This window comes from Strigops habroptila, chromosome 5 (genome assembly GCF_004027225.2).
Source record: "Strigops habroptila isolate Jane chromosome 5, bStrHab1.2.pri, whole genome shotgun sequence".
NCBI lineage: Eukaryota > Metazoa > Chordata > Aves > Psittaciformes > Psittacidae > Strigops > Strigops habroptila.
The window spans coordinates 74,454,529-74,468,143 of record NC_044281.2 but is presented as its reverse complement, the minus strand read 5'-3'; the positions used below and the strand labels follow the sequence as shown (position 1 = coordinate 74,468,143).

Sequence of the window (13,615 nt, the reverse complement as noted above, 5' to 3'; positions counted from 1 at the left end):
TGGCAGCGTTCAAGGCCAGGTTGGACACAAGGGCTTGGAGCAACCTGGTCTAGCACAAGGTGCCCCTGCCCATAGCAGGGGGTTTGAACTAGATGATCTTTAAGGTCCCTTCCAACCCAAACCATAGAGTCTGTGACTCTATGATTTTTCAATAGCAATTGTAAGCTGATGCTTGAACCAGTAGTTTCCCATGCTTGCTGTTCCTAAAATCAGACCACTCTGCAACGAATGCACATACCCTGAGTTAGTAAGTAAAATCAAATCTAGAGAATCAACCATTAGCTTAAAAATGTTGTGCTTGATGGGAGGTTTACAAGTCTTCTGTAAGCAATTATGAGAAATATTACATTCAACAGTTTCTTCTTTTTTTCTCCCATAAAATTACAGACATCTGAATGTCTATTGACACTTGACAATGACATTTTCTTTGAAGCATAACTCCAGGTCCTTCGCCTAGGATTATTCTAAGTAGGTTATAGAATACAAATATATCTACAAAAAGGTTCCTAGTTTTAGCTGAGTTTTTGTTTTTGATTTACAATTCATTATACTAGAAATCATACTTTATAACACGTCTAACCTACAACAAAGCAAAAAGAAAATTATATGTACACACAACAATTAATAGCATACTGAAAAGTTGCTTAGCACATTTTTATTGGCAGTCAAAAAATAACAGGAACAGTAATTTGTTAAAGATGTCTTTTCCAAGTTCCTCAACTAACTTTTTCTTATGGTAATCCACTTTTCATCTACTTTATTCACATGGGACTTACTTTGAATGTATTTTTGATTGGAGCGAATTTTATTTAAGTTCATAACTAAGTACAGGCATTTTATTCACACAGTGTTCAGACTATCTTGAGCACTGTTCAATAAACAGCATTCATTAAAGAAAATAAGTTTTCAAATCACCTTTGGGAAGAAAGGTCTTAAAAAAAGTGATTATTCTAATGATTCTAGCAATTTCTCTGCAAAGAGCAGTATGAAGGTTCTCTTGAATACCCCATTGTTCTATGATCTCTTTTCTTTATGATTCATATGTACTCCACCTGCTACTAAAACAAATTCCAGCATTTTAGTTAATATTAAGTGATTTTATTCTATAACAAGGTATTGTATAAAAATGAGAAATCAGTGTCATCTCTACTCAACACTTTAAAGAAAAGCAAACAGCCAAACAAAACCAAACCTTATAGCACCACTCCTGCTAAATGGGATTTCTTGACAGCCCCCTCATTTGTCAAAACCTTTGGTTATTTGGCTTGTATAGGATAAACAAAATCATGTTTTCTGGTAGAATTTAGCACCACATGTGAGCTTTTCCTTTTCTGAATAACCTTAAATCACAGCTTCTTATCACAGAGTTTTACTATGAAATTGTGACCTACTGTTTCTTGGAAACCAAGGTACACGAGAAACAGTAGAAGTGGATTTTCTCTTTCAAATTCAGTTCCATATTCTAGTACCTGAAGACAGTTTGAAGCATAGTGTACTTTTTTCACTGATGTCCAACATTTATCCATTTTTATCTAAAATGTCTTTATTCACATAGACTTCTGGGGTCTGTATAACTCTCCAATCCACTGAATATTGGTTATTTATGTGAATAACCACAAAGAGCCTGTGCTAAAAGATGCTTTTGATTTTTAGCTACACAGACTTAGTCACTATCAAAAGAAGGCTTCTAGAACATAGTATTTAACCCAATATGAAATTTCCTCTAAGTTTTTAGACATCTAATGATAGAATGCCCAAGCCCACGATCTTTAATGCATTGGTGAATTCTATAAATGCAATTCTCTACATGCTAGACATTAAAATGACTAAACAGAAAAACTGTATAAAAACTCTATATCCCAAACTGCCATGTCAATCTCCCAGAGAACCAAAACTCTCATCAATTCATGTTCATTGCTAATTCTACTTCAGGAAGATGAGAAAAAAGTGCTTTTCCTGCTGTTTACACTGCTAGTCAAGGATCGTGATCCTTTACGCTTTCTACATTTCTGTCAATTCTTTCTGCAGAAGACAGTTAAAAGCTCTTTGTCCTCATTCTTAGTCCTATCTTACATAGGACTCAAGGCTCCTGAATGTAAGATTTTGGACTTTTCTAAACAGAATTTTCCTGTAGAACATAAAAGACCAAATTTACAGCTGTCTACCATAGTGGTAGAGTTCACCCACTTACCTCTTTTTCTGATATCAAACTAAATACTAAATATCACTTTGTCTACCAAAAGCTAATCAACCAAACTACATAGTGATAGAGCTTATTATTTGCCCTTCTCCTTAGTTTTACAACAGTGCAGACAAAAGCATCCAACACTCCAGACACTGTGGCACAGGCAGAGTCACGACAAAATGTACAGGAACAAATATTTTGAAGACTAAAACATCATTGCAAATGGAGGTGGAAATTGCCTTCTGGGTAGTGGAGTTGATCCCCACCAGAACTTTCTAGCTCTCCGTATCCTGCCTGTGACAAATGCAGCCGCAAGCCCATATCCACAGGACACCAGAGGAGGAGGTTAGCTTCGGCTAAGTTCTAAGAACACCAGGTGTGAGAAAGATACAGGATGCTGTTTCCCAGCTGCTAGCAAGTAAGTATTCTTGGCTTGTCAGTGTTATCTTGACAATGAATGCCTTTTACCATTTCTTACGATATTTTCCTCTTGGACCTGTGCTGCATTCTAGGGACATGTGTGCACACACGCAAAAATTGCTGCTGTACCACAACCAGCTGAAAAGTGTGAGAGACATCAATGATTACAAGACAGCTTAAACTTGATCAAAAACTAAGAGACTTCTATTAGTACTGACTGGATGCATGTGGTTGAACACATTTTGAAAATTTAGATAGGAGAGTAATAATTTTAAACAATTCAGAATATTGAGGGAGGAAAGATCGATGATTGCTTAAGAACTGAAATTTAGATGTTCTATTTTAAATGTCTACCTTCATATAATCGTTTTATATAGAAATGTATTATGTTATTAATATGAACTGTGAATATCTGTCTTTTGTTTCTAAATAATACATGGTATGAGTAGAACATCAGGTCATTACTTACTGAAGATGAGCAGTTAGGAACAGCAGCTTTTGTGCTATTAAAACCAACTATTACTACAGGGCAATAAAAACATGCTTCTGGACATGTGTTACCACTTCATGGTCATAGCAGCAGAAAAAGTTAATGCAAACAAAATAAGGAAATGAATACACTAGTTAGTTACACTATTTTTAAAATTTTGTTTCAACTACAAGCATATAATGTTCTAGGGGTTATAGAAATGATCAATTCTCTTTAACATGCAGGTTTATGGAGCTCAGGTATTTTTGGTTTCCTGGGTTATCACAGCTTATAATAATTGCTACATATTTTCATCAAAGTGACAGTCTGTATGACTGTTTCACACAGAGAGCTCCTATTAACAGATGTTGGAAGTGATACCAGTGACGGGTATCACAGGCTGGGAAAGCTTCAAGGACAGGTTATCAAATGAGATTTCAGCACTAAGGCATTAGACTTCCAGCTGTGGAAATTTGGGAGTTTGACACCTAAATTCCCCAAAGAGCAAATGATATTGTCTGCTACTACTAAACTAGTACTAAGTTTAGCCTACACTGACTAAGGAAGTGCAATATCAAATCAAGTGATTGTAAGGACAGAAATGACCCTGGGTGCATTAACCATGAAATTCTTATGCAAAAGGAGAATGCTCCTTCCAGTACCTTGATTTTGCCTGTTTAAAGCAGCATCATAGAGTTCCTAACGCTATGATCAATTAGACTCTGGGTGTTTTGAGAGTAAAATTCAAATATCATGCCATTATGCTGTGATATTTACTAAATAAAATTATTATTAGGGAAATATTTTTTCCCACTTTTAAGTTTACTGCCAGAAATACAGTCCTAAAATATCTATATTCAGAATATTTAGGTTGATGCTTCTGTATACCTGCCCTATGCAATCCCAAAACCACAGGTAATGTAAAAGCTATGTAGTGGTAGTGTTGAAGTGAAAATTAAGAATACTGCTCTCTACTCCCTCATTGCTTATATAACTTTTTGAAATATAGAAAAATAAGTCTAAAGGGAAATGACCAGGTACCTTTCTATCAACTATGCAGGCAACAGCATATTTTAGTTCAGAAAAAGAAACTGAACATTAAATTGTTTCCTTGTCATGCTATTAACTTTTTCCTTTACGAAAGACAGGCTGCTTTCCATAATGTGTGAAATGACATCAGCTGCTGTATTACAATTTAATACACAAATGACATGCACTATGTATACACACATGTATATGTGCATGTACATATATTTTAACAACATGGATGGAGAGCAAACAGAAAGACTGCCAGTTTACATTGTACCAGGCACTATGGATTACTTTGTACTCCCTAGATAGGAACCTGCTTCTTCCTTGGATGCAAATGAGAATTACAGCTTTGCAAAAAATATTAGGAGCAGCAAGCAGGGTTCAGTGAGAAGATGACAAGAAGCAGAAAAACTGAAGCAGGAATAGAAACTAGGAGACATTTCAGAAAATAAGAGACCTATCTATATCAAAGAGCAAAATCAAAACAAATCTGAAGGAGAGGGAAAAAAAGAGACTATACTAAGATCTACTGTATTGTGTGGAGTCTGATTCAGCAGGGACACAGGAAGAAGTTGTTGGATTGGGAAGAGAACTGGGAAAGAAAGATACCCACCCTGAAATTATGTGGTAGCAGAAGATAGATCTGTTTCCAACTGGTTTTCTTTAGTACACCTTCCCTAGTTTTCCATAATCTCATACAAGTTGACGTTCATGTTCTAATAAATCAGACTAAAGATTACTTCAAAGTAATTGAGGGTTTTCTTAGATATTCTGCCTACAAAAATGTGCCCACTTTAATGCACATGTGCTCCTTGCAAATAAAGCTGACTTTTTCCAAATATCTCACACGCTGATTGCCGTTTGACCTCTATAGAACAGGGCTCTGCTCCTGGTGGTGCCCATCGTAGATTTTAACAGTATTTCTTTGGAAAGACAGGGAAGGAAGGAAATATCAGTTCATCTGTGGACTGTCATGGTGAAAACGTGTTACGAAGGTTGGTTGGTACTGCTGAAGAGGTAAAAATGTAGGAAACTGGACCAGAGAAAAACGATCTGTAAGCCTAACCAGTAGACATCTTTCAAAGTTAAATAGAAGCTGAAAACCAAGACGACCATTTTCAACTAGCTGCCATGATGAGTTTAACAACTTTCTTACATGTCTCTTTCATGGACACTAGAAGTAATGACTTGTGCCATCCTCGGGCTCTTCTCTCAAAATCCCCACATATCAGATGTCAGTTACTCAGCAGAATAACCACATTCTTTGAGCAGCAAGTTTTGAACACCATGGATTTTCCTCCCTTTACTGAAGATAAATCTCAGGTATCACAAGTCACTAACAAGTTCTCTTCTTCTTTTAACCAACAGAAATAATAACAAATATATCAGGACAACTTCACCCAAGTCAAAGTCCCTTATAGCCAGTCTAACAACTTGGTCATTTACTGATGCCTATCTTTTTTTCAATATTTAGGCACTTACTCTAGCTCTATGTAAGCAGGATGGCAGGATGGCAAAGCTCATGTGGAATGAATTCAGGGAGTAGTATGTGTAGATGTACACACATACAGATATATAAATATAGGTGAAAAGTTCAGAGTTACACAATGTGCAAAAGAAGCACACACTGCAAAAGGCATGCTCTTAACAGAGGCAGAGGCTTTAGCAGAACAGCAGAAAAACTCAGATTTATTCTGTCCTTCACACTCTGTGTACCAGAGGAACAAAAAAAGGCACGAGACCTCTCACCTGGCTGCAGCAGATGCTGATGACTTGATGCACAGATGGTATACACTCACTAGAAACTTGCTCACTTTTGCCAATAGTTTGAAGATCTGGTAAAAAAATTCAATGTTTCCACTAAACAATAACTTCAGATTTTCAAACAGAATTATTACAAATCAAAGGTAGGGGGAAGCTGTTGCCTTTACTATCAGTAATGTCCAGCTGTGTGACAGCAAAGAAGGGGACAAATCTATAAAAACAATAGAAATGCTACAGACTTGCTTAAAAAACTTCACCCATACAGCCTAGCTGGGAGGAGGCTTTTACAGAATGGTCACTGTCTTAAATGCCATACCTTTTAAGCCTGCTTAGAAAGTTAGTAGTGCAAGTTAAAACACAATGTTCCTGCTTTGCTGGTACTCACAGTTTTACTCCTACTTTAAAAGCAGCAGCATGGGTAGTACAATTATAGGAAAACTGAACGCTCTTTGAGATATTATCACTTTATGTAAAAAACAGCAAGACAGCAAAGTGTTTACGTTATCTTATTATTGAGGGTATTATACATTCACAATATGTCTTAAGTAACTGTACAGAATTCTCTCATGGCATCTCATACATTCTAAGACTTTGTGTTAAAAATACCATGCATAAAGAAAATGACATAAGTAGCTAGAATAATTTTAACATTGACAACTAAGTAGATGATTAATAAGTTTGAAAATAACAGATGACACAGAATTGTTCCAAGCAATCTTCCATACTGTTTTCTCCTGTTACTTTATGCTGCAGTCTGCACTACACATATAACTTTTTACTACAATATCATAAAAACATTGCATATTTTCCAGACATGCAGCACATGGCAGTACAAGACTTGAAGAATATATAACACCAAGAGAAACCACCAAGACAGCAAGCCAGTATCTGTTCCTACCTACAGAGCTGTTTTATTTCCAAAAATCATCAATATTTAATGATGAATTTTCTACTACTGAATTTTTATATTCATGCCTTCAAAATTGTACCCCAAAAGGGACTTGAGCAGAATAAAGAAAAACCAAAACAAAACAAAAAAAACACAACAAGCAACATCAAAGTGATTTCGAGTATCTGCCCTACAACTGTTCAGCATCTCAGACTACAAGGCTTCCTACATTTCCTGCATCTGGATAGCTTTACCTGCTCAGAAGTGAACAAGGCTGAGCTTTGCATCTCTCAACCTAAGCCTCATCACAACACAGTGCGAGTCTGTCTTATTCTATTAAATCACTAGAGGGTTTGAATCCTTAGATATTTCTGGCACAGACTGACAGCACTGCATTTAGCACTCCAAGGCCACTCATGCATTTGCAATCAAGATCAATCAGAGAAAAGTTTGATGGTGTTGTTCCACAACACAACTGGAGCTTGGTCTGAAACACAAAATCTGTTCCTTGCTACAGCACTCTATTCCCTCATGTTCTGAATTTACCTCTGGCTTCCCTCTTATTTTCTTGCATGTTGAGCCAACTCTTAAAAAGGATGCTGTAATTTTATGTGGTAACTTTGATGGTACTATAACTTTACACTTTGCCATACAGGGGCTTTAGCTTACAACTCTTAAGCATGCACACAGGGCCTCGACTTACTAACTTGTGCACTGTGTATCATTTATTTCCAATAAAGAATGCAAATCTTTTTATGTAACTAAAAATATACAATTATATAAGGTAAAAAAAAGATAATTTCATTTTATATTTTAGCTATCTGTTTCAAGTCACAGACATCATAACTACCTGAAACCATTTTTAATTAGTATTAAGAACAGTTAACTGTAATAAATTGCAGTCACATAACTTTAACATAAATGACTTTTGCAATTTATTACTGATTTTTGTTTAGAATGCAGCAATAAATCAAATAAAGTAATTCAAACTAGATATGTGTACAATGAAATGTCATAAAGAATTGAAGGAGTGTATACATCTTCCCTGCAAGCCACATGTTAGGATTACTGAACATAAAGAGCATGTATACACCGAGAATACAAACTAACTCTCATTACTCCAAGTGACACAATTTAAATGAATAATTAGTATTAAGCATGCTTTTCTAAGAAAAAAATTTTTCAACAGTTAATTGTAAGAAATACGATCCTTGTCAAAATATTGCCCCTCAGCAACTGATATACCACACTTCTGACAGGAAAAATAAACTAGAGCATCAATCACAGAGTAAACCTGTTTTAGATGGAAAGCTTTAACATCACAATAACAAAAATGCTACAGATTCCAAAATAAGTAATATGTATGACTTAGGAATGTCTTTATTAAACACTCACAGTATGGTAAATATCCATGGTCATTTTGCTATACATAGATCATTTTCTTATATAGTGGGAATATTTATCTTTACTCAAAGCCTCCCTGCATCCTAGATCTCAGAATCCAAAAATCTTCTGAAAATTAGGACTGGAGAAGAACACGTGGAATCATTTAGTCCACTGCCTTTTTCTAAAGCTGGGGAAGTTTGAAGATTTTAAAAATATAGTGTAGGTGACAAAGCAGATTTCATAGCACTGTTTAGGCAATCTATTTTATCATTTAACTAGTAGGAAGTTTTCCTTGTATTCCACCTTAGTATTTCTCATTGTAACCTAATGCCATTACTTCCTTCTCAACCAAAATGGGAGCATGGGGGAAGGCACTTTATCATACTCTTTTCAGCTTCCTTTCACATATTTGAAGCCTGGTATTATGCTGCCAGCTTTTCTTTGTCCTTCTTTTTGGTTTGTCGTATCTACTAAGACTGCATCATATCAGGATGCAAAGTGAGTCCTTAGATTTGTTTTAAAGCTATTGAAACGTCAGCAATTATAGTGAGTAGAAATCCAGAAAAGTCAACTTGTTTTATCCATTCTTTAATCACAACTATTCAACACCTTCTGAAACATGAATTACATCTTTTTCATATAATAACTGTTACTCATTCCACAGTAATTTGATAGTGTAACGCTATGCAATACCACTATAAGTGTATGAGTTATCTGATGACAGTTGTAAAGGCATCATTATTCCTTGAGTAGAACAAGGAAAACAGTTATAGTTGTGCAGAATTTCCATCCCTAGACAAAAGTCAGAAAAGAATTGATCACTCAGGGGTGGACAGCCAGCTTCTTTCAGAGCTTTTTGAGTGACCTAGAAGTATAAACAGGAAGGACTTAGGAAAGGATTAGAATTAGTGAAGGACTAAAAGTTCTCCAAGGACTGGAAGACTCACTATGCATTTCCTTCCCCTTCCTTTCAAGATCATCAGGGATCTAAGGAACAACAAAGGATAATCCAGCCTAGAAAAGGAAGCTTTTCTTGCAAATCTTTTTAAGCTATGTTGCCAATAGTCAAACTAAGTTGGGAGGTCAGATTTTACCTATAAGTACATATATCACAACAGCAGAATACTTAAGTGTACTGAATACTTAAGTACTTTTGTCAGGACACTGGGAAAAAATATTTCTTGTCATATATCATGAGTACATCATAAGTAATAATTCTTAGCTTTTCTCTTAGCGTGCACCACTTTGCCTCTCAACTGTAGAATTCAAGTACAACCTCTTTTTCCAGCTTCAGCTGTTCACTAATTCATAATCAAGTTACACCCTTGTAACTATAGTAACTTGCTACATGAAGAACATTACAGTACTACAGATGTGCTTTAAGAGTTAAAGTCATTATCCTCTCCTTCCTTTAAGAAGTTTTCAATCTTGACCCTCAAAAAAAATAACTCAGGAGCTCCAAGGAACAAAAATGGTGATATTGAAGGAAAATCTAACAGTACATAATACCTGCATTCATCAAAATGTCTTAAAGACTTCAACAGATTTATGGGCTCTAGACTACAAAATACAATATACCAATGCAGATAAAGACTCAAAATAATTATGATGTTTATTTTTTAAAGCATTCTTTAGCCTAAATAGCTCCTGTTAAAATCATGCCTTCCAATGAAATCATGTATTCTTACAGGCTAGGGTTGAAAAAACAAGTCATAAAATTTATAATTTTACTGGTCTTATAAATTGATTTTAGCCATTACTGCACCACACATAATTCACTAAAGGTGATGGAATGCTTATTTGGTTGATAGCTAATGTATCCCCAAAGAAGAAAAGTTATATTAATAAATCATTTTGCCATAAAGGTGATATAGACAGCAAAAGAACATTTTGTCAACTTTAGGAAATAAGACAACTATTAAGAATTATTTAAAGCACCATAAAGAGCCAGTGAAATGTGCAATTGTCAATAGGGGTAGACATTAATCTTTCCGTCCCCTTGAACACACTTTCTACATATTGTGTTGAGTTTCCCAGATGTGCAGCTTCATGCATTGACTACTGCATGCTGAAATGCTGAATAACAAGTAAAATGAATAAATATTCCTTGAGAATCAAAGGTCTAGTTAAAGAAACATCAATAATGAAGAAAGTCAAGAGACAAAGTTTTCTAGCACCCTCCTAGATTCAATCTCAACCACCTTACTGACTTTTCATATTTAATACCTCTCACTCCCCTATTATATTTAGCTATAAGGGAAGTGGTTACTGTTAGCTTTAAAATCACCCTATTGCAATATACATAAACCACCTGGAGTATTGGACTTCATTCTCTATCTCACTTCAAGGAGAATCCTCCAAAGCAATGCAGCAATTACAAAAACAGGATAGGTTAGGGTACCTTAGAATCCTCAGCGTACCAGGCTTTTCTGTTTGAATTATACAGATTTGTTGGTACATACTGAACTTCATTTATAAGTACCTGCTCACTGCTTTTAATAGGATTGTTTACATGGAATTAAATGATGCCTCTCTGAAATATCAGGATTTAAGGTGTTGCTCCCACAAGACAGTTTCTTTCTCCTCCTTTCCCTAACTAGGAGAGCATCTTTAAATTACCACCTTGTTCTTAGAGTATCCAGACCAAAACACAACTGCAAAATGAATAAACATTTAACCTTTAAAGAAAACTTAATTTCACGTTACACTTAAGAAGTTAAATTCACATTACATAAAATGTCACTTCAATTACTTTTTTTTTCCTCCCAGAACAACTCACCTGTACACTGTCCTCCATTTGTGGGATCCCCATAATACCCTGGCATGCATGTTTCACATTGTTTTCCTGTTGTTAAGTTTTTACATTGATCACAGACATTACTGTTGACGCAGGTGCTGTGGCCATTACACTGGCAAGCTAGAATATAACATTAAAAAAGCCATTTAGAATTGCTCTTGGGAACAAAGTCTTTCCTATGTTATTACATAACTGTAATTCTAAGAAGTTTAATCCAGCAGATATTTTTGCATTTTCACACAGAATCTCTTTAAAATGACATTGTGATAAGACAAGAATTCAGACCAAAGACCACTGAAGCTAACTATTTAGTGACATGTGAGATTGAGGTGTGTGAGAAAGTCCTTTTTTGCCATTTTTGAAAGACTAAATCCAATCCTCATAGCTTTAAAATGCTGCCTGGTCACTCAGGAAACCTTTTAAGGGGCAGCAAGTCACCAACTGAGACAAGATCAAAACCTCCATACCTCGTGAGACCTCACTTGGAGTACTGTGTACAGTTCTGGTGTCCTCAACATAAAAAGGACATGGAGCTGTTGGAGCGAGTCCAGAGGAGGGCCACGAGGATGATAAGAGGGCTGGAGCACCTCCCATATGAAGACAGGCTGAGAGAGTTGAGGCTGTTCAGCCTGGAGAAGAGAAGGCTGCGTGGTGACCTCATAGCAGCCTTCCAGTATCTGAAGGGGGTCTACAAGGACGCTGGGGAGGGACTCTTCCTTAGGGACTGGAGTGGTAGGACAAGGGGTAATGGGTTCAAACTTAAACAGGGGAAGTTTAGATTAGATATAAGGAAGAAGTTCTTTACAGTGAGGGTGGTGAAGCACTGGAATGGGTTGCCCAGGGAGGTTGCGGATGCTCCATCCCTGGTGGTGTTCAAGGCCAGGTTGGACAGAGCCTTGAACCATGTGGTTTAGGGCAAGGTGTCCCTGCCCATGGCAGGGGGGTTGGAACTAGATGATCTTAAGGTCCTTTCCAACCCTTACGATTCTATGATTCTATGATTCTATATGCAATCCGCTGTGAAGCATTTAAAAGTCTACTGTGATGGAGAACATGAACAACTCACACTCAAACTTATATCTACTGGGGAGAGAGAATTTACAAAAAACTAACTAAAGATAGTCTCATTTTTAACACTTCCAACCCTCACATTAGCCTTGGCACACTATGGGGTTTTAAGGACATGAGGACAACATCAAACAGCTCCAGTCCCTCCTCACTGCAGTTGACTTGGGTGAAAGTAAAAAAAAAACTGGACTCTCATTGGCATATGTTTTTTATACCAGACCTTAGAAGCATAAAATTGCTTTTTGTCAAACACAACCACTATAAAGCACTGATCTTGCACCACACCTGCATTCCAGTGCTCCATGTTTTGGAGAAACTCCGAAAAACTACTGACCACTATTGCAGCAAAATCACAATGTGAATTCTGCCAGTCATCGATCCTGCTGCCAGAACTTGGCTAAACAACCAAAAGATTTTGAAGGATGACCTCTCCTTACAGTGGGACCCCAGAGCTCCTAGTGCTCAGTAGATTAGCAATCTGTCAATTACAGCAGCTGGTCAAATGTCAGACTATGTCAAACCTGTCAATCCCTTACTGGCGAAGGATGTTTAACACTCAGCAGAGGACAGCTATATCTCCGCAAGATCATGGGGTTTTTTTTAAATTTGGATTTTTAATCTAAATGTCACAGTGACTGGTATCTTAGCTAAGGAAAAAAATAAAAAGATATTACATAGTCACTGCATGGCTTAAACGTTTTTTGAGCTGTTTTAGAATTTAGTAACTCAATATATTAATAGCCATTGCCAGGCTTCACTCATAAACCATTAAACCTCCCAAGTTTACAATCTCCTCCTTCTGTAGCTATGCCTATAGAATCTTGTAAACAAGTATCAAACATTTCTGTACTACTTGAAAGTCTTCTCACAGTCCTGACTAAATCTTTTTAGAAATTACAAGTTTTATTCTTCCCAAGAATTCTTGATTTACAGATGACTTTGTGGTGTCTTCCTCCAGCAGTTCACCATTCTGTGGTTTGTTACCTTTCTCAGAAAGAGCTACACAAAAATACCATGAATTGCAGTTCCATTTTGGGTTTAAAATTACTTAAAGCAAATGTTTTTAAAAAAATGCAGTATAATAAACCAAAAGAAAAAGCAGATAGTGCATTAAATAGATGTTCTATTAAGGTACAGTAAGATTGCTTAATTAAGACTGGATCATAATGTAGGGAAAATGTTTCATTCTGATAATCTAACTAGTGGGTCATTGATTTATACATTTCCTATGCTTCCTAATGCTTTGTTTTGTATTCCTGAACTTCTGTGTTATTTAAAGGATAGTGAAAGCAACCCTAATTAATCATTTTTTTATTGTGAATTCTAGTTTGCTGCAAGTTATAATATTATACTTGGTCATATACTTGGTCATATACTTGATAGCTCTTAATTCTTACACTTTGTTAAGGCAAAGAAAATAGAAAAGTTTTTAATTCCAATTCCAAAATATATATACAATAAGAACGAAAACAATCTATTGACACAGCACACCTCTTCAAAAGTGGTATTATATATTTGCTGATTTTCCTAAAAATAAGTATGTCATTGAGAAAAGTGAAAAGCCAGGAGAATTGCATGGTTCGGCAACTTCCTATGATGCAGACG

At 36.1% G+C, this 13,615-nt stretch overlaps 1 protein-coding gene across 5 annotated transcripts in view; it reads right to left on the bottom strand.

Moving 5' to 3' along the window:
* ATRNL1 (attractin like 1) overlaps positions 1 to 13,615 on the bottom strand; it is a 513,588-nt gene that overhangs the window by 362,493 nt on the left and 137,480 nt on the right. For all 5 annotated transcript variants that reach the window (XM_030487970.1, XM_030487973.1, XM_030487971.1 and 2 more), the window contains exon 19: positions 10,925 to 11,062. In XM_030487970.1, the coding sequence (XP_030343830.1) occupies positions 10,925 to 11,062 (138 nt within the window). The remainder of the gene's footprint in view (positions 1 to 10,924; positions 11,063 to 13,615) is intronic.